General features: G+C 45.5%; 2 protein-coding genes and 1 long non-coding RNA gene across 4 annotated transcripts in view; 1 reads left to right on the top strand and 2 right to left on the bottom strand.

Annotated features, from left to right (window-relative positions):
* Window positions 1-20: 20 nt before the first annotated feature.
* On the top strand, window positions 21-2264 carry LOC138445755 (uncharacterized). Its single transcript, XR_011258988.1, has 2 exons — window positions 21-799; window positions 1312-2264. It is a non-coding gene; the product is annotated as an uncharacterized lncRNA (long non-coding RNA).
* A 10465-nt stretch (window positions 2265-12729) lies between these two features.
* Window positions 12730-13321, bottom strand: LOC138445750 (histone H3.3C). Its single transcript, XM_069600000.1, has one exon. It carries the CDS (start codon window positions 13230-13232, stop codon window positions 12822-12824), a length of 411 nt encoding a protein of 136 aa, XP_069456101.1. The 5' UTR covers window positions 13233-13321; the 3' UTR covers window positions 12730-12821.
* A 3018-nt stretch (window positions 13322-16339) lies between these two features.
* The window catches only part of PRKDC (protein kinase, DNA-activated, catalytic subunit), a 129835-nt gene continuing 120206 nt past the window's right edge, over window positions 16340-25968 (bottom strand). The window contains exons 78-86 of one of the 2 annotated variants that reach the window (XM_069599970.1): window positions 25475-25542; window positions 24867-25087; window positions 24571-24663; window positions 21603-21692; window positions 21368-21439; window positions 21090-21291; window positions 20452-20640; window positions 19785-19924; window positions 16340-18116 (exon numbers count right to left, since the gene is read on the bottom strand). In XM_069599970.1, the coding sequence (XP_069456071.1) occupies window positions 17912-18116; window positions 19785-19924; window positions 20452-20640; window positions 21090-21291; window positions 21368-21439; window positions 21603-21692; window positions 24571-24663; window positions 24867-25087; window positions 25475-25542 (1280 nt within the window). In that variant the 3' untranslated portion in view covers window positions 16340-17911. Of the gene's footprint in view, window positions 18117-19784; window positions 19925-20451; window positions 20641-21089; window positions 21292-21367; window positions 21440-21602; window positions 21693-23897; window positions 24002-24570; window positions 24664-24866; window positions 25088-25474; window positions 25543-25968 lie in introns of those variants that run through there. The other variant, XM_069599971.1, reaches the window with a different exon arrangement.

Consider the following 25968-nt stretch of genomic DNA (forward strand, 5'->3'; position numbering starts at 1 on the left):
GATTGGCAGATGTTCCGGCTGGGGGCGGGGCTTCTCCGGCGCACCGCGCCCTCACTCCCGGCGCGCGCCTTGCCCTACATTTGAGATTAGCGCTGATGCTGGGAGGGATTGGGGGCAGGAGGAGAAGGGGACGACAGAGGATGAGATGGTTGGATGGCATCACTGACTCGATGGACGTGAGTCTGAGTGAACTCTGGGAGTTGGTGATGGACAGGGAGGCCTGGTGTGCTGTGATTCATGGGGTCGCAAAGAGTCGGACACGACTGAGCGACTGACCTGAACTGAACTGAACTGAACTGATGCTCGTGGAGGGGCGTGGTTTTCCTGCTACTCGCACCCCCTGGCGCTGATCTGAACCGTGGCGTCTGGCACGGGCAACAGCTCCATGGACGGATTTTCTGCGCTGCGGCCCCAACCTGTGGCTGGGCCCGGATTAACCGAGCACGCGCAGCCTCGCGGTCGGCTCCTGGCCAAGGAGCTGCTGAAAAGCCCGCGCGGGGTTTTCCAAATAAAGCTCGTCTGGGGTGTGCTTTGTCAGGCAAGGACCGACATTAATAATAAGGACCGAAATTAAAAATAAATGATAACCCCAAGTGGGCTATGAATTCAGCAAGCAGTGCTTAGGGAATGGTTGTAGCCGTGGGTAGCCGGAGATAGGGGTCTTATTGCCCCATCTGCCGAGGCGGAGGCAGGGATGGGGTCGGGTTGGGGCTTAGTATCCAAAGCAGTTTTCAAGTTCAGAGACGCCAGAATCCCCGGGGACCTGCTACAGCCCGTGACTGGGTCTCGGACTCGGAAGGTACGGACTGGAGCCGGAGAACTTGCATTTCTGACAGGTTCTCAGGTGATGTTGCTTCCATCCCGCGTCATTTTGAGAACCGCAAGCAGAGCCTTTCCTTAGACCCTGCACATGAGTTTGCTGAAGTGTTCCAACACTTGGAGGCAGAGATTTTAAAGGAAATGTAATGGGAAGGGGGGGTTGGAGCTGAGCAGAGACATAATTAGGTTACAAACTCACCAGGAAGGCTGTTGTCTAAATAAAGGTGTCTATTGAAGAAAAAAACGACAATAGTGACTTGAAAAGCGTCACCCTGGGAAGTAGGAAAGGATTCCGACTTGTACCCTCACAACTGTGGAAAATTCTCAAAGAGATGGGAATACCAGACCACCTGACCTGCCTCTTTAGAAACCTATATGCAGGTCAGGAAGCAACAGTTAGAACTGGATATGGAACAACAGACTGGTATCAAATAGGAAAAGGAGTGCGTCAAGGCTGTATATTCTCACCCTGCTTTTTTAACTTATATGCAGAGTACATCATGAGAAACCCTGGGCTGGAAGAAGCACAAGCTGGATTCAAGATTGCCAGGAGAAATATCAAGAACCTCAGCTATGCAGATGACACCACCCTTAAGGCACAAAGTGAAGAGGAACTAAAAAGCCTCTTGATGAAGGTGAAAGAGGAGAGTTAAAAAGTTAGCTTAAAGCTCAACATTCAGAAAACAAAGATCATGGCACCTGGTCCCATCACTTCCTGGGAAATAGATGGGGAAACAGTGGAAACAGTGTCAGACTTTATTTTGGGGGGCTCCAAAGTCACTGCAGATGGTGACTGCAGCCATGAAATTAAAAGACGCTTACTCCTTGGAAGAAAAGTTATAACCAACCTAGATAGCATATTCAAAAGCAGAGACATTACTTTTGCCAACAAAGGTCCGTCTAGTCAAGGCTATGGTTTTTCCTGTGGTCATGTATGGATGTGAGAGTTGGACTGTGAAGAAAGCTGAGCACCAAAGAATTGATGCTTTTGAACTGTGGTGTTGGAGAAGACTCTTGAGAGTCCCTTGGACTGCAAGGAGATCCAACCAGTACATTCTGAAGGAGATAGGTCCTGGGTGTTCTTTGGAAGGAATGATGCTAAAGCTGAAACTCCAGTACTCTGGCCACCTCATGTGAAGAGTTGACTCATTGGAAAAGACCCTGATGCTGGGAGGGATTGGGGGCAGGAGGAGAGGGGAACGACAGAGGATGAGATGGCTGGATGGCATCACGGACTCGATGGACGTGAGTTTGAGTGAACTCCAGGAGTTGGTGATGGACAGGGAGGCCTGGTGTGCTGTGATTCATGGGGTTGCAAAGAGTCAGACATGACTGAGCGACTGAAATGAACTGAACTGAACTTGGCGGAAATGGAGTTTGGTTTTCTGCTCTAAAAGCACTTTCTCATGCCTCTGTAAGAATACCAATATTTTGCACTTAATCCATTTCCCGTCTTTCCTGCCTAGTCCCTATTCTTTCAGCATATTGCATTTGAGTTTCACTCACTAAAGCACAAATGCTTTGTATAAAGATGTCCACACTGCGATTTTTGAAAAAGAAAGAAAGAAATGTCTAGGTAGACATTTCTACTGCGACTTCCCTGGTGGCTCAGCGGAAAGAATTTGCCTGCAACTCAGGAGAGCCAAGAGACACAGTTTTGATCCCTGGGATGGGAAGATCACCTGGTGTAGGAAATATTAACCTGCTCCAGAATTCTTGCCTGGAAAATTCCATGAACAGAGCAGCCTGATAGGCTACAGTCCATGAGGTTGCAAAGAGCATGCACACACACACACACACACACACACATACACACAGATATTGCTAATACTATTATTGTCAACACTTAGCATAAGATAAACTGGACTCTAAATGTAGCTAGTTTAGGATTTAGAATATTGGGACTCTGACTGGGACACCGCACAAATGGTTGCCTCAGTTAGGCCTAAGGAGACAGCTCAACAATCTCACTGTGTCTTTCTTGGCTCTCAAAAGTTGCAAACAGACCGCTTCCTAATGCTTTAACTAAAGTCCCATTGCACTAACTTCTGGTCATTGTCACTTGAATGTCTGAGAGACTCTTTAACCTAAATTCTTCTCTTCCCAAAATAGCTTCCTTTTCAGAAATCTCCATCTCAGTGGTGGCACTGACATCCAGCCAGTAGCTCATACTGAAACTGTCACCCATACCAGCCTCTGACAGCTAAAGGATCATTGCCTCGATTTACCTCTATGTTTGTTTTGGAAGAATCTGATATTTGACAGAGGCTTTGCAGCTGTGCTTTCAGAGGTATGTAGTGATCAACTGCTCCAAACTGGCTCTGACTTGACCACAGGAATGCATCTCTGCAGATGAGACTTGGAGGTGTCCAGAAGTTACATTGCTTCATTACTATGTTAAGATCTCCATCCAAGGACGGGGGTGGAGACTTGTACTCTGCTAGGCATAGTTCATGCTGTGTGCAAGCCCTGGCCACTCCAAACACCACCACCACCCCGCCCCACCTGGCTGCCCTCGCAAATCTCTATCTCCTTCCTGGTTGGTGGTTTAGTCGCTAAGTCGTGTCTGACTCTTGCAACCTCATGGACCTCAAGTAGCTTGCCAGGCTTCTCTGTCCATGGGATCCTCCAGGCAAGAATACTGGAGAGGGTTGCCGTTTCCTTCTACAGAGGATTGTCCCGACCCAGGAATCGAACCTGGGTCTCCTGCATTGCAGGCAGATTCTTTACCAACTGAACTATGAGGGAAGCCCTTCCTAGAACCCCACTAACAAGTCTGCCTCCTACCCCTTAAACTTCTCTTCAGTTCAGTTCAGTCACTCAGTTGTGTCTGACTCTGTGACCCCTTGGGTTGCAACACACCAGACCTCCCTGTCCATTACCAACCCCCTGAGTTTACTCAAACTCATGTCCATTGAGTCAGTGATGCCATCCAGCCATCTCATACTCTGTCATCCCCTTCTCTCACTTTCAATCTTTTCCAGTATCAGAGTCTTTTCGAATGAGTCAGTTCTTCACATCAGATGGCCAAAGTATTGGAGTTTCAGCTTCAGCATCAGTCCTTCCAATGAATATTCAGGACTGATTTCCTTCAGGATAGACTGATTGTATCTCCTTGCTCTCTAAGGGACTCTCAAGAGTCTTTTCCAACACCATAGTTCAAAAGCATCAATTCTTTGGCACTCAGCCTTCTTTACAGTCCAACTCTCACATTCATACATGACTACTGGAAAAACATTAGCTTTAACTATATGGTTAAAGTTATAACCATGTAACTTATGCTGTCTAGGTTTGTCATAGCTTCTCAAGGAGCAAGCATCTTTTAATTTCATGGCTGCAGTCACTGTCTGCAGTGATTTTGGATCCTAATAAAATAAAATTCATCTGTTTCGACTTTTTCCCCATCTACTTGCCATGGAGCGATGGGACTGGATACCATGATGTTTATTTTTTGAATGTTGAGTTTCAAGCCAGCTTTTTGGTCTCCTCTTTTCACCTTCAAGAGGCTCTTTAGTTCCTCTTCACTTTCTGCCATTAGAGTGGTATCATCTGCATATTTGAGGTGTTGATATTTCTCCTGGCGATCTTGTTTCCAGCGTGTGATTCACCCAGTCTAGCATTTGCATGATGTACTCTGCATAGAAGTTAAATAAGCAGGGTGACAATATATAGCCTTATCAAAATCCTTTTCCAACTTTGAACCAGTCTGTTGTTCCATGTCCGGTTCTGTTGCTTCTTGACCTGCATACAGGTTTCTGAGGAGACAGGTCAGGTGGTCTGTTATTCCCATCTTTTTAAGAATTTTCCACGGTTTGTTGTGATCCACACAAAGACTTTAGCATAGTCAATGAAGCAGAAGTAGATGTTTTTCTGGAATTAACTTGCTTTATCTATGATCCAGCGGGTATTGGCAATTTGATCTCTGGTTCCTCTGCCTTTTCTAAATCCAGCTTGAATATCTGGAAGTTCTTGTTTCACATATTGTTGAAGCCTAGTTTGAAGGATTTTGAGCATAACTTTGCTAGCATGTGAAATGAGTGGAACTATATGGTAATTTGAACATTCTTTGGCATTGCCCTTCTTTGGGGTTGGAATGAAAACTCATCTTTTCCAGTTCTGAGGCCACTCCTGAGTTTTCCAAATTTGCTGGCATATTGAGTGCCACACTTTCACAGCAACATCTTTTAGGATTTGAAATAATTCAGCTGGAATTCCATCACTTCCACCAGTTTTGTTCATAATGCTTCCTAAGGCCCACTTGACTTTGCATTCTGGGATGTCTGGCTCTAGGTGAGTGACAACACCATTGTGGTTATCCTGGTCATTAAGACTTTTTTGGTATAGCTTTGTGTATTCTTGCCATCTCTTGTTAATTTCTTCTGCTTCTGTTACGTCCTTACAATTTCTATCTGTTACCATGCCCATTCTTGCATGAAATATTCCCTTGATATCTCTAATTTTCATGACAAGATCTCTAGTCTTTCCCATTCTATTGTTTTCCTGTTTTTCTTTGCATTGTTCGCTTAGGAAGGCTTTCTTATCTCTCCTTGCCATTTCCTGGATCTCTGCATTCAGTTGGATGTATCTTTCCCTTTCTCCCTTGCCTTTTGCTTCTCTTCTTTTCTCAGCTATTTGCAAAGCCTCCTCGGACAACCACTTGGCCTTCTTGCATTTCTTTTTCTTGGGAATGGTTTTGATCACCACCTCCTGAACAATGTTACAAACCTCTGTGCATAGTTCTATAGGCACTCTGTCTATCAGGTCTAATATCTTGAATCTATTCATCACCTCCACTGTATAATCATAAGAGGTTGATTTAGGTCATATCTGAATGGTCTAGTGATTTTTTCCTACTTTCTTCAATTTAAGCCTGAATGTTGCAATTTCCATGATACCTCAGTTGGTAAAGAATCCACCTGCAATGCAGGAGATCTGGGTTTAATCCATGGGTTGGGAAGATCCCCTGGAGAAGGGAAAGGCTACCAACTCCAGTATTCTGGCCTGGAGAATGCCATGGACTGTATAGTCCATGGGGTCACAAAGAGTTGGGCATGACTGAGTGACTTTCATTTGTTGCAATAAGGAGCTCATGATCTGAGCCACAGTCAACATCAGGTCTTGTTTTTGCTGACTGAATAGAGGTTCTCCATCTTCAACTAGAAAGAATATAATCAATCTGATTTCAGTATTGCCCATCTCATGATGTCCATGTGTAGAGTCATCACTTGTGTTGTTGGACAAGGGTATTTGCTATGACCAGGGTGTTCTCTTGACAAAACCCTGTTAGCCTTTACCCTCCTTCATTTTGGACTCGAAGGCCAAACTTGGCTGTGTATTCCAAGTATCTCTTGACTTCCTACTTTTGCATTCCAATCCTCTATGAAGAAAAGGACACCTTTTTTTGGTGTTAGTTCTAGGTGTTGTAGATCTCGGAGTGAACTGAGGATGAGCTTGGTTCATTTCCAAGGCAAACCATTCAACATCACAGTAATCCAAGTCTATACCCCATCCACTAACACCAAAGAAGCTGAAGTTGACCAATTCTATGAAGATCTGCAAGATCTTCTGGAACCAACCCGCTGGGGATCAGTAACAGAACCTGAGAACTATCATGAGCACGTTTGGCTCTCCTGTTGAAGCCCTGTCTGTCCTGTGTTGAGTCTCTCCACCCATACTACTCCTCCATGGATGTATTTCAGGCCCCTGATTTATTTTACCCAGTCTACTCAGTGGCCTCATAAGCAGTATCCCCTGGTCCTGGTCCACTCTTGCCCTCATCCGTGCACATATAAGCAAACACAATCCATTCTCCACACAGATACCCAGGGATATGTGCGCTCTTCACGGGAGCCTTACCTGCAGTTATTGGATGTGCACGGGGCTTCAGAGTCTTCACATTTGCTACTCCATTTCCTGAAAGGCTCTTGTCTCTGCCAAGCCAGTTTATATACAGTTCCTGAAAATTGTTGAAGCTGGGAAATCAGCACATGGAGGTTCACTATAATATTCCTTCATATATTTGAAAATAATAATTTTTTTATTTCAATTGAGGTTTAAAAAAACAAGACAAAGTGAACTTGAACCTGTTCTCAGTTTCCTTGAACTCCTAGGAGGCTGAACCTCCCTGTTCTTCATTTTCACAAACCCTATGCTCCTTTGATGATGTTACAATACTCATAACCTAAATAATTATCATCTGGCTCCACCTATGTAAAGCAGTACCATTTCTGTCTTCTTGACCTTTATATCCATAGCACTTCACAGTTTCTTCCACATATAAAGCACTCAAATAAATACTAGATATGAACGAATAAATGAACTAATAATTAGTAAGTAAACTTGCCTAGGGGTACAGAGCTAGTAATGTTTAGAATTAGACTCGAGTGTGACACCTAGGTCTGTGTTCTCTACATTATGCCATTCATAACGCAGTGTAATTATGAGGAATTTACAATTGAACCAACAGACATTAACCCTGATACTCAAACTGCCCTGGACTCTAACCCTTTTCCTGAGTCTTAACTAACCCTGAACCTAAACATCGCTGATATTTACCCTCACTCTAATGCTGACTCTAACACATACCCTGAATCTCACCCTGACCCACACTTACCATAACCCTGAACTGATCACAATACTCACTCTTTACCCAGAGCTTGACACCGACCCTGAACCTGACACTGAAACTTAACCCGACCTTGACCTGTGATCCTGACCCTCCTAAGACAGTAACTGCAGCCATCAGTATGACTCTCTCCCTAACACCCAACACTGACCATGATGACCCAGACCCTCATGTGACCCTACCCTCACTCCAGCACTGACCCACACCTAAACTGGACCCTCATGTCACCCAGCCCTAATCCTGAACCTAACCCTTGGCCTTATTGTAATCCTAATGTTCAGGAGTACGTCAAGGCTGTATTTTGTCACCTGCTTATTTAACTTACATGCAGAGTACATCATTCGAAATGCCGGGCTGGATGAAGCCCAAGCTGGAATCAAGATTGCCAGGAGAAATATTAACAACTTCAGATATGCAGATGACACACTTATGGCAGAAAGCGAAGAAGAACTAAAGAGCCTCTTGATGAAAGTGAAGAAGGCGGAAAAGTTAGCTTAAACTCAACATTCAGAAAAAGAAGATCATGGCATCTGGTCCCATCACTTCATGGCAAACAGATGGGGAAACAGTGGAAACAGTGAGAAACTTTTTTTTTTTTTTTGGCTTCAAAATCACTGCAGATGGTAACTGCAGCCGTGAAATTAAAAGATGCTTGCTCCTTGGAAGGAAAGTTATGACCAACCTAGACAGCATATTAAAAAGCAGAGACATTACTTTGCCAACAAAGTTCTGTCTAGTCAAAGCTATAGTTTTTCCAGTGGCAATGTATGGATGTGACAGTTGGACTATAAAGAAAGCTGAGTGCCGAAAAATTGATGCTTTTGAACTGTGGTGTTGGAGAAGACTCTTGAGAGTCCCTTGGATTCCAAGGAGATCCAACCAGTCCATCCTGAAGGAGATCAGTCCTGAATATTCATTGGAAGGACTGATGCTGAAGCTGAAACTCCAATACTTTGGCCACCTGATGCAAAGAACTGACTCTTTGGAAAAAACCCTGATGCTGGGAAAGACTGAAGGCGGGAGGAAAAGGGGACGATAAAGGATGAGATGGTTGGATGGCATAACTGACTCAATGGACATGAGTTAGAGTAGGCTCTGGGAGTTGGTTATGGACAGGGAACCCTGGCATGCTGCAGTCCATGGGGTTGCAGATTTGGACATGACTGAGCGACTGAACTGAACTGAACTGAATGTTCATACATACTAATTCTTACTCTCAGCTGTACCTTGAAGCTAACCTAAGCCTGTATGAGACTTGACCATGAGTCTGACCCTAAATGTTCCTGACCTTAACCCTATGCTGGCTTGAATAGTAGTCCCCAAAACATGTATCTAATACCAGTACTTGTGAATGTAACCTTACTGGGAAATAGGCCCTTTGCAGAATTAAGGATCTCAAGATGAGATACGCTGAACACCGTTGCATTGTGGGTGAAGCATGTACTAGTTTGTTTAGTAATATACGTTGAAACATGGAAAAGGAGAAAGCACGGGTATGGAGGAAGTACACATGAAGACAGAGGCAGAGACTGAAGTGATGCCATCACAAGCCCAGGAATGGCAAGGGGACCAGAAACTGCAAGAGACCAAGGAGGCTCCTCCTCTGGAGCATTTGGAGAGGGTATGGCTGCGCCCACACCTAGGTTGCAGGCTTCGGACGTCCGCAACTGTGAGAGAATACACTTCTTTTGGTTTAAGCTAACTAGTTTGTGTCAATTTGTTACACAGACCTAAGAACTAATACACACCCTCATTCACCATAAGTGAATCTAACATTTACCATGGCTGAGCCTACTCCCTTGTTGTGGTTCAGTTGCTCAGTCATGTCCTACTCTTTGCCACCCCATGGATTGCAGCATGCCAGGCTTCCCTGGCCTCCACTATCTCTCGGAGTTTGCTCAAACTCATGTCCACTGAGTCAATGATGCCATCACCTATACCCACCCTAACATGAAACTGACCTCAATCCTCATACAGACCAGAACTTGACCTTTACCCTGACCCTATGACCTTCACACTCACTTTGGGCTAGATTTTGACCATCTTCCTAACCCTGATAATCACCCTGATACTGAACAGAACCTTCCTCATAACTTTGACATTGACCCTGATCTAGATCCTCATCCTAAACTTAACCTTGACACTGATTCTGCCATTTACTACTGCCATAACCTTGACCCTACTGCCATGACCTTGACCCTAACCATGAAGATCCTGATGACCATATACCTCACAATGAACATCTCGTCAGCTCTGACCCTTGTCCTCACCTCCTCGCCAAAATCCTGAACCTGTCCTGACCGCATGAGCTTGAATCTCATGTGCTGCTTGATTCTTCCCGATTGTCCCTGACCTTTACCTGCATAATGACCCTGAAGCTGACCTTGGATCACACACTCCAAGTACCCTAAATCCAATTTTGACCTTGACCTTCAGTCTGACTCTAAACTGGACTCCGCGCCTAAGTCTTACTCTGGCCTTTGAATGGTGTTTGTTGAAACAGTGTGTTTAACAGTGTTAGGAGAGTGTTCATCAGTATTGAGATGTTAGCGACATTGTGTTTACATGTACATGGCATGGCTGCCCCTTTATTAAATGGTATATCATAATTCAGTGTATTTAAAACTGGTGGGTGCCTTACTATGGATAGAAGTATATGTGTGAAACATACTTTGTTTCCCCTCCAGCTTTATTGAGATATAGGTATACAAAAAAAACTGGGCATAATTAACGTATTCAATAGGGTGAGTTATTTACTTCTTTACTGAAGTGTATGAACCTCTGTGTTTAAGCAACCTGCTAAGTCACTTCAGTCATGTCCAACTCTGTGCGACCCTGTAGACGGCAGCCCACCAGGCTCCCCTGTCCCTGGGATTCTCCAGGCAAGAACACTGGAGTGGGTTGCCATTTCCTTCTCCAACCTAGGTGTATACTATTTTTTGGAATTAAAAATTGTTTTTAGCTGTATGTTTGCACGTTCATCCTTTTACTGTATCTATATATGTACAATTTTTATAACTGAAATATGCTGAAATATGCTATAAGGTACATGTGTTACTGGTTATGCTTATATACCTATGAAACTGTATACAGCAGTGTATCTTGCATGTACTACATTTCTGAGTTATATGTTGAAACCTTTTCAAGAGGGCTATGGAGAGTGACGTCACAGCAAGATGGTGGACTAAGAGTTTTCTGTTGTTATCCTCCCAAAGAATAAATATTTGGACAATCACCCACTGATAAGGGTACCTCTTTTGGAGTCCTGATTCCAGCAGTGAAGTTCCATCACTTCTCTGGAGCAAAAAATCTGAGAACAGATGTATTGAAAGGGTAATAAGAACAGTTAATTACCATTGGATTAACTTACTATCTCTAGTACTTTGTGAATCTTTGGGATTTTTTTTTTTTTTTTGTATATATGATCATGTTTTCTGTTAGTTGTCTGATAGTTTCATTTCTTCTTTCCTAATTTGAGTCCTTTTTTCTTGTCTGACTGCTCTGACTAGAACATCCAGCAGTGTTGAAAGTGGGCATCCTTCTCTTGATCCTGACCTCAGAACATTTTCTCTTTCACCAATGAGTAGAATGTTACCTGTGGATTTTCATAATGTCCTTTGTCAGGTTAAGTTTCCTTCTAGTCTTGGTTTGCCATGTGATTTTTATCTTGAAACTGTATTGAATCTGTCAAATACTTTTTTGTATTGAGATGAACCTGTTTTTCCCTTTGTGTACTAATGTTATGCATCACAACAATGGGTGTTAGATGCTGAAGCAACCCTGTAGCGCTGGGATGGCACCATGTGCCTGTGAGTAATCCTTAGTGCTGCTGGACTCCATTTCTGACTGTTTTATCGAGGATTTCTGCATCAGTGTCCGTAAGGGATATTGGTCTGCTGTTTATAGAGTCTCTGGCTTTGTTGTTGTTGTTGTTGTTGTTGTTGTTTTTGAGTCTCTGGCTTTGAAGGTAATGCAGGGTTCCTGGAATCAGTTAGGGAGCTTTTCCCTTTCTGATATTTTTTGGAAGCATTTGAGGATTGGTGTTAACTCCTTTTTCAGTGTTTGGTAGAATTCACCAGTATACTGTCTGCTTCTTTTGGCTGGGGGTGGGGGTGGTTTTTAATTACTAATTAAGTCTCATTGCAGATCTGTTCAGATTTTCTATTTCTTGAGTCAGTTTTGGCAATTTATATTTCTAGGAATTTTTATTTCTGTAAGGCTGATGTCTCCACTTTCTTTTTTTTTTAATAAACAAGTTTATTTGTAAATTTAGTCAACATATATAATTGACCTAAAAACTTCAATAGAAGGATAAATTTTAAACCACTTGGAAAGCCATCTCTATGAAGTGATTTTCCTAGAATCTATGCCACATGAACACCATTTTAACTGGCAGAGGTTCCATAAGCTGAAGCTGTGTCCCTCCCCCACAGCAAGTTTACCCTAACAGTTATAATACAAACCCCACAAGGAAAAAAAGTTCGGTATTGTTCCTCCTTGGTAGAGAAAAGTTCAACCTAGTTATCAGACCAATCACAACACAAAGAAAAGCTGCGCTAACTACTATATTAGTAACAGATGCTGCTGCAGTGAATAACTTGTATTATAGTCTAGAGCCCTTATAAATAAATCCCCCTCCCCGTTAGTGTTTGCTTTATCAGCTAGAGGGTTAGTTTAACATGTGGTAGAACGAGGAGTTATGCAAGGCATAACACACAAAGCACTTTACTACATACACAAGTGCAGTCTGCTCAGGAGAAAACCTATCAGTCTCTCAATCACATACCTTAAACACTCCCCAGCACATGTCAATGTAAAACATTTAATTGAAAAATGTTGACACTACAATATATAAAATAGCTATTTTAAATGCACATAGTGTATTCTATAGCTGCCAGGTTTACTTTTTTTTTTTTTAAGGAAATTGTAAGTTACACTGTGGTTAAGACTTGTATCTTTGCTCCTGAAAACGCCCACATTCTAACAGTGATTTATGGTCAGACTTAACAGTCCCAATTGTTAAACACTTGGATCAAGTCATAACCAGTTTTATTGCAAAAGGACCCTGTACACATTTATCAATTCTAGTACCTTAACAGCTACTCAACAAATCATTAACATAGAAACGTGCATCATGAGAAGCAAGAAATATCACCTATCCCTTCTGCATATTAGCAACTTGTCACCCCTTAGCAACAGTGCTCACATCACTCAGGTTTGTGAACAGTCACTTTTCGCCTTCATCCTGAGAGAAAGATGGAATGACTTAAGTACAAATGCAACATATTATAAACAATTTCTCACCAAAAAAAGTCATAAATTAAACCAAAGTATTTTACAGAAATGTACTACAAAACACCATAAAAACCGCCTTCACTTAAGCTCTCTCTCCCCGTATCCGGCGAGCCAACTGGATGTCTCTGGGCATGACGGTTACTCTCTTAGCGTGGATGGCACACAGATTAGTATCTTCAAACAAGCCCACCAGGTACGCTTCGCTAGCCTCCTGCAGCGCACCGATGGCGGCACTCTGGAACCGCAAGTCAGTTTTGAAATCCTGGGCGATCTCCCTCACCAGCCTCTGGAAAGGCAGTTTCCGGATCAGAAGCTCGGTGGATTTCTGGTGACGACGGATTTCTCGAAGCGCAACAGTCCCGGGCCTGTAGCGATGAGGTTTCTTCATCCCGCCGGTAGAGGGGGCGCTTTTCCTGGCTGCTTTTGTGACCAGTTGCTTGCGGGGCGCTTTCCCACCCGTTGACTTCCGAGCAGTCTGCTTGGTTCGAGCCATTTTCTTTTACCCAACGCCGAAGTTTTAGGCCGCTTCTCCGACCGCCGCGCCGCTGCTGCTGCCCAAAGAGCAGCAATAGCTCAGCTACGGGAAAAACTTCCAACGAACGGAAGAACTCCTTCCAACGAACAACCAAACCGCTCTGCGCTCCACTTTCGTTTCTGATATTAGATATTTGCGGGTTTGTCTTTTTTTTCTGAATCAGTCTAGGTTTATCAATGAGCTGTTCAAAGAATCAGTGTTTTGCTTGCTGCTTCTTTTTGTGCTTTTTTTTTACTGGCACCAAGTTTAGTTTGTTCTTTTTCTTAGTCTCCTAAACATGTAGCATTAGGTTACTTATTTGCAATCTTTCTTTTCTAATATAGGCGCTAAAATGTGATGAAATAAAAATTTCTACCTGAAGGCAGGACAAGAACTAAACAAAAATTTCTTTGTTCAGGCCTCCTCCCTCCCTGCCGTCCCTTTAGTGTATAGAGGGATGTAGGGTGTGTCTGGGAGAAGGCAATGGCACCCCACTCCAGGACTCTTGCCTGGAAAATCCCATGAAGGGAGGAGCCTGGAAGGCTGCAGTCCATAGGGTCGCTAAGAGTCAAGACACGACTGAGTGACTTTACTTTCGCTTTTCACTTTCATGCATTGGAGAAGGCAATGGCAACCCACTCCAGTGTTCTTGCCTAGAGAATCCCAGGGACAGGGGAGCCTGGTGGGCTGTGGTCTATGGGGTGGCACAGTCGGACACAACTGAAGCAACTTAGCAGCAGCAGCAGCAGGGTGTGTCTGATCACACGTTAACTACAGCTCCTTCAAGGTGGAGTGCCTGCTCAGCCATCAAGATCAGTGTTTCTTTTCCTTCTGATGCTAACAGTGTAACTTAAAAACAACAATGTTCTTTCCCAGCTCTGTAAAGGGTCAGGGTGACATGCTCTCCTTTGTACATGCTTACCTGGGCTACATATCCTTCGTGAACTTTATAGAAAATATCGGTATGTCATTTTCATATACCATCCTTTGTCTCAAAAAATGTAATTCAAGATTAGAAACAACAAAAACTAGTAAAAATTACAAAACACTGCTGAAGGAAGTTAAATAAAAGGAAAGACACCGTGTTCGTGGATTGGAAGATTTACTGTTGTTAAATATCAAACCACTTGGTTAAGAATTCACCTTGCAGGGGTCAGCCCCGGACCCCACCCACTTCTGCTCGCGCCCCTAACAGCATGGCACGGGCTGCTGCTCCTTGCTCCAAACAAGATGCAGAATGAGCTGTGGGAGGCGTCACACATCCCAGGGAAGCCCAGTCCAGCCTAATGACCTTGAGCAATGCTGTCACTGGCTGGCAGACATGAGAGACATAAGTGACAACAGGAACGGCTCATGCACAGAGTTTCAATGAATGCCTCTGAGGGAAGCTGGCACTGAATTCCATTTTAAATGGACGAGGCTGTCACATTATTGAAGTGATTCTCTGAACTCTCCAGGCCCAGAGTGCTGTGCTGACAGAGAGCTTCTACAATCCAGAGAAGAAAACCTGCAGGAGACTCACAAATGTTTTACTTTCTTAATGAGGCCATGTGGCTATCATGTTGATGTTTGGCAGAAACAAACACCATTCTGTAAAGCAATTATCCTTCACTTAAAAAATGAAAATGGTTTTAAAATGGTGAAAATGGAAAAAAATAAAGAAGAAAATGCAGCATTCTTGTATTTCTGCACATCTAACACTGTTAATTAGCTCGGTTTCTTAGAAAAGAATCTGCCTGCCAATGCAGGGGACACAAGAGAGACAGGTTTGATCCCTGGGTGGGGAAGATCTCCTGGAGAAGGAAATGGCAACCCACTCCAGTATTCTTGCCTGGAAAATCCCATGGACAGAGGAGCCTGAAGAGCTACAGTCCATGGGGTCACAAAAGGATTGGACACGATTTAGCAGCCAGTGTTAATTACAGACACACTTACAGCAGGCTGGGTGATAGCACACTGGAGCTGAGGCAGCTTGGAGGGTCTCCCCCAGCCCAGGCTCGGGCAGAGTAAGATCGAGGTGGAAACTGCTTCTGATCAGCCGGCCAGAACAGGACAATCATGAAGTCAGAACCCTCAGGGTCCGCAGCACTGTGACTGCATTACTGTTGCTGTCACAGGCTGTAACCTAGCGCTGGCCAACTGTTTTGAAAATAAATTCTACAGTCATAGATTCAGTCTGTAGAACAATTTTGGGGGTACTACTTCACAAAAGCCACACCTACTTTACAATCAAAAGTGCCCTGTTTATATAGCAATTTCCCCCAACAGCTGGAGATAACTATCTTTTCTTCAATTCCAGGATAGCAGGGTTCTTTCCTAAACTGTATTCTAGTACTAGATTTCTTTATTTATTTGGCTACACCATGCAGCCTGTGGGAATCTTAGTTCCCTGAACCAGGGCTTGAACCTGTGCCCCCTGCACTGGGCACACAGAGTCTTGGCTCCTGGACCACCAGGGAAGTCCCTCCAGTGGTAGAGAGTCTGCTGGGAGGCAGTGGCAGTGATCTTGGGCAAAGACTATAAAGACAGGAACCAGGGAGAGGTGCAGGACGAGAGGGGACATGGCGGGAGACACTTAGGATGTGACCACCACACATTGGCATCCAGGAGCTTGTGGGAGTTACGCTGGATGCACACAAGCCTGGACTGGCGGCACCCTAACCGTGGGTGCCAGCCATCCACTGAAGCACAGACTCTGATAAACAGAAGCCCTCACTCGCAGCACTTGCTGACTTTCTGAGTGAGCTTAACAATTCGCTGGCAAAATTCCTGATGTTCTGAATGTTGCTCGTGTGGATGGGAACAAGAGGGCTCTGGCACACCACTGATCTGAACTCCGTTTCAAGAGGCCCAGGTGGACAACACCAGTCTGTTTTCAAATTCATGATGCCAAACAAAGTTTAAAGGGCAACTCGCCTACATTTTATTACAACCAAAGAGTGACCGATTCTGAATTATATAGGGTAGAGCTCAAAAGCCTCACAACTGAACATGGTGTGTGTTTTTCTATAACTAATGTTTTGCAAGGAGAAAATTTGGAGATAAACATCTGTAAAGAAGTTCTCATAGCATTGAGGGAACAGTACTTCTGACTCCCTTGTGTTTATTTATCAATTTTCTGAAAGCCACTGGGTAACAGATGGTGTCACAGCTCCAGACAACAATAAAGAGGTCCTTTTCGTTCATCTACACTGTCAGTGCATGATTACCCCTGCCAGCAGCAATAGGAACAACCCTTATCTCTCCAAGGAGGGACCTGCGATTTTACAGTGTTGTGCTTCAAAGTGTTGAGACAACAATTAGAAATCTGCAAGCTTGTCCATACATATACAAACATGCTTATCTCTTTAGCTAGAAGTGGAGAATATGGCCCACACTTAAATATTATTTCACAATAATTAAAGTGAAAATAAAACTGAAGGACAAATGGTCTTCCAAACTCTTCCCCCCCAAAAAGAATCAACCTTGCAATACAGGGGATGTGGATCTGATCCCTGGTCAGGGCACTAAGATTCACCATTTCCCCAAATCATCGAAGAGTCTGTGATTAGAAATGTTTGGAAAGCTGTAACACAAAGCTCAAGTCAGCCTGAAACAGGCTCCAGCTAGGGAGGCGTGGGGACCGAGGCTGGTGAGTGGACAGGAAGCTATTGCCATCCTGCATTTCATAACCTGACCTGGCTGCCCCAGAATCATACTTTATCTCCAAGGAGGACTCATTTCAAGCAAGGGTTTTCTTCATGTTCCTAGAACGGGAATGTCAAGTGCCAGGCCTACGCAGACTTCCTGAGTTTGGGATGCAAAGCTCCTGTACCCACCTTCCAGCTGTGACCAGAGTAGCAAAGGTAGCAAAGCTAAGACCAGAGCTTTCTCACCCCTCAACACTTTACCTTCTAGAGGACAACGCTATCCTAAAATGTCAAAGCTAGAGGGGAAAAATGTGAAAGAGAAAACCTACAAAAATATCCTACAATGTCAAACACAATCATGTCAAATTACAATCAAGGAGAAAATTTGGGGATAAACATCTATAAAGTTCTCATAGCACTTAGGGAACATCATTTCTGACTCCCTTGTGTTTATTTATCAATTTTCTAAAGCCACCGGGTAACAGATGGTGCCACAATTCCAGACATCAATAAAGAGATTCTTTCCATTCACACATTACACAACCATGTGTAAATATAATAAGCCACAATCTCACCCTGACCTGTTCATATTCTTGTGCTGCTGATACAACCTAACATCCCATCAGTTACTCTCACAAAGTCTGCGGGACAAAGTCTTCTGGGCGTAATTTCCAAGGCACGTGGGAAGCTACCACTTCTAACTTCACACACCACTAACGTTGACAGCTGTTCATCCGGCCATAGCACCTGTTTGCTGTGCCATGATTCGGTGCTTGCATGAGATTGGATACACCTGCCCTTCTATGTCCACTGTGATCCTGAGCTCATCCTTGACCACGGCCTAGTCCCTGACCCGGGTCGGCATTCACTTCATCATGAGCTGGATTAAACTGTGATACGAGAGGAAGTCACACACAGACACCTGCTCTCTGGGGCTTTGGGAAGATGAAGTCACTGGTGGCTTGGATCAGAGTTCAGGACGGTCTCTAAACACACACACAGGGGCCCTGTCTGCTGCCTCTGGGGATCTCACATCCAGGGCTCCCACCCTTCCCAAGTTCTGCCGAGGATGTTGGGGTCAGTTGCCTGGTCAACCAGGCACCTCACTTGGGCCTCTTCTGAAAGTCCACTTTTAGGCTCCTGGGCACGAACGCTGTGCTCTCGGCTTCCTTGTGCCACAGCGACATAGTCTCTGAAGGCAGGCTCCTTCTCATGGCCCAGGAGAAGCTCATCACTGGAAAAAAGATCAAGCAACACAAAGACACAAACTGCAGGTTATTTCTCCAGTCCAAACCAGACACTCCATCTGGTCACACAACATACTCTCTGCTGCTCATTGTCCTCAATGTCAAGATTCCATCCGCAGGAAAACAGAACACTGCTGGGAACATCTGTCTGCAAGTGTGTGGGTGTGTGTGTGATCCTCACCAATAGCTTGTTATATTCCAGTTTCTGATTATATTAATAGCAATCCTAGTGGGTGTGGAGTCTCACTTGCATTTATCTGATGACTAATGATTTTAAGCATCTTTCCACTTGTTTATAGGCCATTTGTCTATATTCTTTTATAGAAATGTCTGTTCAAGTCCTTTGGTCATTCTTCTCATTGCGTGGTCTTTTTATTATTCAGCTCTAAGAATTTTTTCATGGATTCTATACACAAGTTCGTTATTAGCTATATGACTTTCAAATGTCTTACCCCATTCTGTGAACTGTATTTTTACTTTCCTGATGGTATCCTTTGAGGCACAAAAGTTTTTAATTTTGACGAATTTATGCTTTTCTTTCTCCTTCTCTTGTTTGTGCTTTTGGTTTTAGACTTAAGAATGTCAAATGTCATTGCCAAATCCAAGGTCCAAAAGATTTACCCCTATGTTTGCTTCTAAGGATTTTATAGTTTTAGCTCTCACAGGTAGGTCTTTGATCCGCTTTGAATTAACTCTGTATATCGTTTGGGGTGCGAGTTCCACCTTCATTCCTTTTAGTGATCTTTGCTGGAAAGATCACTGAATGGTCTTGGCATCTTTGTCAAAAAACAACTGACCGTGGTCACCATTTACCATTAACGGGAAAGTCCAACTTTCTTCCTTCTTATGAATCATTTCTGCAAATCTGTATCTGTTGTAGACCTCAACCAGAAAAACCTGAAAGCTAGGTTAAAGGCACCTGATCTGCATGCCCATTAATGAGCCGCCACTACGTTCTGTGCACCCAAGGGCTCTGCCACCACGGCCACATTTGTCCTGAGAAAAGACAGGAGCAAAGGTAAACACATCTCCTCATGCAGGCAGAGATGTTCATGCGACAGTCCAGGACTGTGGTGAGGGGGCCCAGGCTGACTGGTGTGTGCGCGTGTGGTGTGAGTGTGGGTTTCAGAGTTAGGACCTCACTGGGCTGACGGGGGGTGGTGTGTGTGTGTAGGGGGGTGTGGTATATGTTATGTGTGTTTATGTGTCAAGACCTTGCTGGGCCGACTGGTGTGTGCCTGTGTATGTGTGGTGTGAGTGTGGGTTCACAGTTAGAACCTCACTGGGCTGACGGGGGTGTGTGTGTGTGTGTGGGGGGGGGGTGTGGTATGTGTTGTGTGTGTTTATGAGTCAGGACCTTGCTGGGCCGACTGGTGTGTGCCTGTGTATGTGTGGTGTGAGTGTAGGTTTCAGAGTTAGGACTTTGCCGGGCTGACCGGGGTGTGGGGCGTGTGTGTGTGTTTTAGTCAGGACCCGGCCAGGCAGTGAGAGGTGGCCTCTGCATGCTGCACCCCGCCATTGTCAGTGGGGGTGACAGGCTGATGGCACAGGTTGAGTACACACACACACACACACACACACAAATATGTTTAAAGATTCTCTCGGGAACAGCAGCATGTTGGTGTGTGTGTGTTTTTCCACAAATAAATGCTTACCAGGTAATAACTGCTGGATTGGCACCTGCTAGCTTTCTCTTAGCATAATGAATCTTCTGCCGTGGATACCAATTTTGTTCAGTTACATTTATTTCTTGAATCCACGATCCTCCTTTTCTCAGCATTGTCTGTTCAAAATTCTGAGGGAAAGGAACATGATTTTCTCTGCTTAATGGTACATACAGTCACATTCAAACAGAACCAACAGGTAGTAATCTCAAAATAAACCAAGTCTCCAGCCAGGAAGGGCTCTGCAGCTCTCTGCGCACCCTCTCTCTGCAGCACATGTGACGGTGATGCTGACCACGAGGGTCTACACTTGGGCTTACTGCGGCCCTCCCTGAGGGGTCACTGCTGCGCTTCCTCCTGGGGGCTTAGCGGAGAAGGACGCTGACCTTGTGTGGAACAGACTCAAAACTAAAACTTGTCTAAAAGAAACCAAACCCCATCGCCAAAGGATTACAAATACTCTCAAGTCTAACAGTGTCCTCCAAATAAAAGGCAGGTCTCTTGTCTAATTTTCAAGCTAAATGATCCCAAATGTTAACTTTGAGAGCTGTACAGAACCAAGTAAGTACTTTGGTAAACACATCCCCACCAGGAGACAGGAAGGTGGTCAGTCATGAGCACGCTGGAACAAAGCTCCAAAGAGGGGAGAACCACCGACCTTCCAGTCAAAGGACGGCTCCTTCACGAACACGTCCATGGTGGTGGTGAGCAGGTCGGTGCGCGAGCGGAAGGCCCTCAGTGCGCACACCATGACGCTGCTCATGAGCCCCGTCTCCTTCAGTGGTGACATCAGGTTGATGAACTGGCGAGTCAGCCGGAAAGGCATCAGCTCAGGGACCCGCAGAACCTAAAGAGCAAATGAGATGCACGACAGATGAGTGAGGCCTCCTGCAGCTGCCGCTCATGCATGCAGAGCACATCTGCTCCCCTCTTCTTGGAACTGGCCACATGGGTGTGAGGTCACCATGCCCGGAGGAACCACACGGTCTGTGCGTGTAGCCACACAGCCCAGAGACGGAGAGCTGGAGTCTGACATCAGGAAAGGTGTGCATCTCATCCACGCAAGACATTCTGATGAGCCTCCTACCCTTTTACAGGAGCAAGTGATGTAATTAGTCTATCAGCACACTGTCCACAACCACCTGAACGAGGCTGATACAAAGCTGAGACTCTCCCATTTTACAAGAATGACCGCTTCAATGATCACGGCAGGCCAACTGTCCATAGAGGGGTGTTCATAGAGGGGTCAAAAAGCTGACGACAGGTCCACCCCAGCACAGAGCAGGGCGAGCTCACCTGGGTGGCAGAGCCGAATGCATGTCCGAAGTCAATCCCGATCACGCCGCCTGTCTCCAGGCTCACCATGAAGTTGTTCAGATGCCGGTCTCCGATGCCCAGAACCCAGTGGCCGATGCACAGGAGTGCGTGGGAGGTGGTGAAGTGGTTGCGAAGGGCCAAGAAGGCCTCAGGGCCAGTGCTCATCTTCAGGAAGGCCCGCCTACAGGGGACGGTCATGTGGCCCCTGCCCGAACCCTGCCCCTCCCCCACAGGTGTAAAGTCAGAAAGGCACTTACTTTAAGAGATCTGCAGGCACTTTACTTTCTCTTTTCCTAAAAGATGTGACTGCTTCAGTGCGATTAGCTGCTCTACAATTTAATCATAGGGAATGTCTGATTAGATCAAACTTCCCATGACTTAAAATTTTTGTTAAATTGAAGCTCCAAGGCAAAATTTTCTCAGAAACAAAGTGAATGTACAACTTTGAGAAGGATGAACTAGTTGGAACGAGGGGATGAGAGTACCACGTACTTGAACATGAGGGGATAGGCCCCAGGGTCACACTTTCCCACCATCGTGATCAGCCATTCTCTGTACTCAGATGCAGGCGCCCGGGGGTCACTAACATGCAGGAGAAAGAGAACCAATGTTAGGAAGGTATCGAGGGCAGCTGACTTCAGAGGCCCACCAGCAGGGACTCACTGCAAAGTACTGAAGAGGCAGGAAAAACAAATATGACTTAAATCATATTTAATATTAACACTGCATTCCTGCCACCCTGGGCCAAGAACTTCAACATACCACTATTCATTCTGAATCACTCCTCAAAACCCATGGCTACTTCCTGTGCAAAAATGCAGGGATAGACCACCAGATACAAGTGACATCCCGCTTCACACAGAGGAAGATGAGCTGATGAAGCAGGCATATGGTCCCGAAGGCCCCGGGGAGGGGGGACCCCTCCCAGCAGGACGGCAGCACCACACACAACCTGTTCACAGCAGGCCAGTCACTAACAAACTAAACAGCCACAAATTACTTGTTGATGGCACACTGTCTGCTTCATTATTTAAACATTGCCACACATTTTTTTTTTTTAATTTAAATTTGAGTAGCAGAGAACCAAGCACTTAATTGTTTACAGTGAACTTTCATTCTACGAGAATGTGCCAAATTTGGAGTAGTCATGGAAGTTTTTCATACTGCAGACGGGAGCAGGGTTTTAAAGTGAAGTGAAGTCGCTCAGTCGTGTCCGACTCTTTGCAACCCCATGGACTGTACCCTACCAGGATCCTCTGTCCATGGGATTTTCCAGGCAACAGTACTGGAGTGTGCCACACATTTTTAAAAAAACATTTCCAATAAGGAAATATAGACAAAATCCATAGTAAGTGCAAAAAAGCATTTTCTTAAATGACGATGGAGTTGAGCTCAATTTGAAAAGCTGCTTTCAGTGATGCTTCACAGACAGAAGGCAGTGTCTGAACAGGTGGAAACACCGTGGTCCTTGTAGAACCACTTTGGGGTTTGTATCAAAAGCTGAAGAGGAAACAGGGTTACATGTGCTACTTAGTAATTAAATCACTTCAGGTGAAGCTTTTCTGAGCTGCCACTAGGTTAATTTCAGGAAGAGATGATTTCAATCTAAATTCTCTCCCAGTTACAACTGGACAAAAATGTGTAGGCAGGAAAATTGCAACGTACAAATTAAGGAAAAAATAGCAAGGATTTTAGGAATAGGGGGCCGTTTTAAAAAGGTAATGGGAACTAATTTATATGATTCCTATTTGAAAGTGAAAGTCACTCAGTCATGTCTGACTCTGCGACCCCATGGACTATACAGTCCACAGAATTCTCCAGGCCAGAGCACTAGAATGGGTAGTTTTTCCCTTCTCTAGGGGATCTTCCCAACCCAGGGATCGAACCCAGGTCTCCCACATTGCAGGCGGGTTCTTTACCAGATGAGCCACTAGGGAAACCCAATTTGAAAAGTACTTTACACTCCATGGACATCTGTGTACCGTGTGCTTTTCACACTTTCTCTCCTTACAAGTGGGGCCGTGGGGCCAGCCGGGCTCACTGTGCGTTAGTAGATTCTAGAGCAGATCCCTGACCCCGGGCGCAGTCCTCCAGGGACAGCAGGAGTCATTTCAGGCAAAGGACTCCAGTGATTGGAATTTAAAGTGGGTAAACACTATGTAGCAACTACTACCCAGGCGTGAGAGTCTGAAAAGAGCAGTGCTCCTATGTTAAGAAAGAGGCAGTGAGAGCGCTGCTGCTGCTGCTGCTGCTGCTAAGTCACTTCAGTCATGTTCCACGCTATGCGACCCCCTAGACGGCAGCCCACCAGGCTCCCGTCCCTGGGTGAGAGCGCTCTCCTACGCAAATGCTCTGAGGAGGGGGAGAGGCCTGAGGCCTTTTACGATCGTCTCCTCCCTGCCATCCTCCCGCTGGTCCCCAAACTCCTGACTCCCGCTTCAAAATGGCTGTAAGCCACGCTGTTCTTTCCCTTCTTTACAGAAACAAGGAACAATTTTTTTTTAAATTACTGATTACAGAAATATATTTATTATAAAAAACTTGGAAAATATAAAAGGATAAAGGAAAGTATAAAGTTGTTGTATCTTGACCTGGAACTCAACACCAGTCCCCTACCTGCACTAACCTGTACCCACCTGCACCAGCCAGTCACACACTAACCTACACCTCCCAGTCACCCACATGTACTAACCTATACCCACCAGGCACCCTCCTGCGCTAACCTACACCCACCGGTCACCCACCTACACCCACCAGTCACTCACATACTCTAACCTACATCCTCCTGCACCGACCTACACCCACCAGTCACCCACCTGTGCCCAGCAGTCTCTGACCTGCACCCCTTCCACACCAGGGACACCTCACCTCTCCAGCCTCAGCTGCTTTGTCTGCACAGAGGAGACAGTAGTACTCACTGTGTAAGTTTTGGTAAAAAATAACTTCATACACAGTAAAAACTGAGAATGGTGCCACAGAAAATCCATAACTAAATGTTAGCTGAAATCTTAGTATTTGCTTTATCTTCTTCAAACACTTTTCTTTTTGTTCAAGGTTAATTCTATTTTTAAAATTGTGATAAAATATATGCAGCTATTGCTTAGGAGGAGAAGCGGGAGGCAGAGGATGAGATGGTTAGATGGCACCACTGACTCAATGGACATGAGTCTGAGCAAACTCCAGGAGATAGTCATGGACAAGGAAGCCTGGAGTGCTGCAGTCCACAGGGCTGCAAACAGTCAGATATGACTGAATAACTGAGTGATTGCTTAGAAACCTTGACTCCAGGTCATCTTCACCCACCTAGAGGCAGACTGAAACACAGGCTGGGCAGGGCAGTAATGAAAAGGGCGTGAAAACATCCCTGGAAGCAGAGGGTGGAGGAGCCCTGCCCGGGGAGGGGGGCAGTGGGCTGGGGTGGCCAGGTGGAGTGGGAGATGGGCCCTGGGCCTAAGGTCACCTGGTGTAGGCTTTCTTCTCCTCCCGTGACATGCTGCTCAGTAGTAGTTCCTTCAATGTGCAGGTGTTTTCAATCCATTCGATTAGCCCCAGCCTGAAAGGAAGGTACAGTCATGAGCCCCACTGCTGGCCTTCTCTATAAAACAGCTCTGCCTTCGCTTCCTTCTCAAGCAGGAGCCTCACAGCAGAGCAGTCTGTGCTGCTGGTCTCTGTCCTGTGACACCTGAATCCTGCGCTGTCCCTGTCCCCGCCCACAGAGGGGAACTGCACCCCCCCACTGCAGAGGGGCAGCCGCACCTGGAGGTCATGGGCACCACGTGGTAGGTGGTCATTTGCAGGCCCCTCTGGCCGCAGGCAGCATCGTGGGCCAGGATGCTGTTCATGACCTGGAGCAGCTGCTGGATGCGGTGGTCTTGCCGCAGATCCTCGCCGCCCTTCACCAGGAAGGGATACTCCCGTTCATCGTGGCCGCGGATCACAATGCGCTTGGGTTTCCTGATCGAGGCCATCACTTTCACCTTTAGAGATTGAACAGCATCTTCAGGTGCAGCTGAGAGACCAGGTGGCCCGGGTCTTGTCCCCAGAGGGATGCAGGTTGGTGACAGACAGGTTGTGGGGCCCCTGGCTGCCCTGATTACGAGTTACACTGACACACATGTGTGCTTGTGAACAAGCCACATGACATGTCCACTTGCGTTACGTCTATAATGGACACACACAGAGCTGATGCCTCAAGTCTACTAGACCCTTACACATGACTGAAATTAAAACATACATTAAGCTCAGTAAATTCCATCAGGAAACTCGTAACACAACTCTCAGAGAACTCCACGCGCCTGAGACCAAGGAGGGGAGTGAACTGAGGGGCTGACCCCGGCCATGGAGCTGGTGGAACTGGCACCTACCCGCTCGTCGAAGCCTGCGATCCGTGCGTGGTGTTCAGGCATTGGTTTGCTTCTGCCATCGTACTGACCTGGGAGGGACACAGAGCCGCCTCAGATGCTGCGGGGACAGCGCATGCACTTCACACCCCCCTTCATCCCCCACACCCAGTCTAACACGAGAAAAAATTTTACTCAAAATTTTCAGTGGATGTATTTTTCTAAAATGCTGTTATTTCTCATTTGACTAATGGATGCTGCTTCCTATTTGGTGGAGCAGAAGCAAATGGGGAGACAGGGCTGGGCGAGCCCTCCACCTCAGCCCTGATTTCAGTCAGGTTGTGTATCAGGAGGCTATGCTTCAATGTTCCTGAAACTCACGGTCTGGGATGCATAGCTGTTAATAACAACAAAGAAAAGTCTTTCTCCACATCTGTTTTTTTCCCCCACTGGAGTAAGGATACAAGTCACTGTACTGTAAAATTTTTTGTCTGGCAAATTCCAGGGGGAAGAAGGGA

Source organism: Ovis canadensis, chromosome 9 (assembly GCF_042477335.2).
Source record: "Ovis canadensis isolate MfBH-ARS-UI-01 breed Bighorn chromosome 9, ARS-UI_OviCan_v2, whole genome shotgun sequence".
NCBI classification, from domain to species: Eukaryota; Metazoa; Chordata; class Mammalia; order Artiodactyla; family Bovidae; genus Ovis; species Ovis canadensis.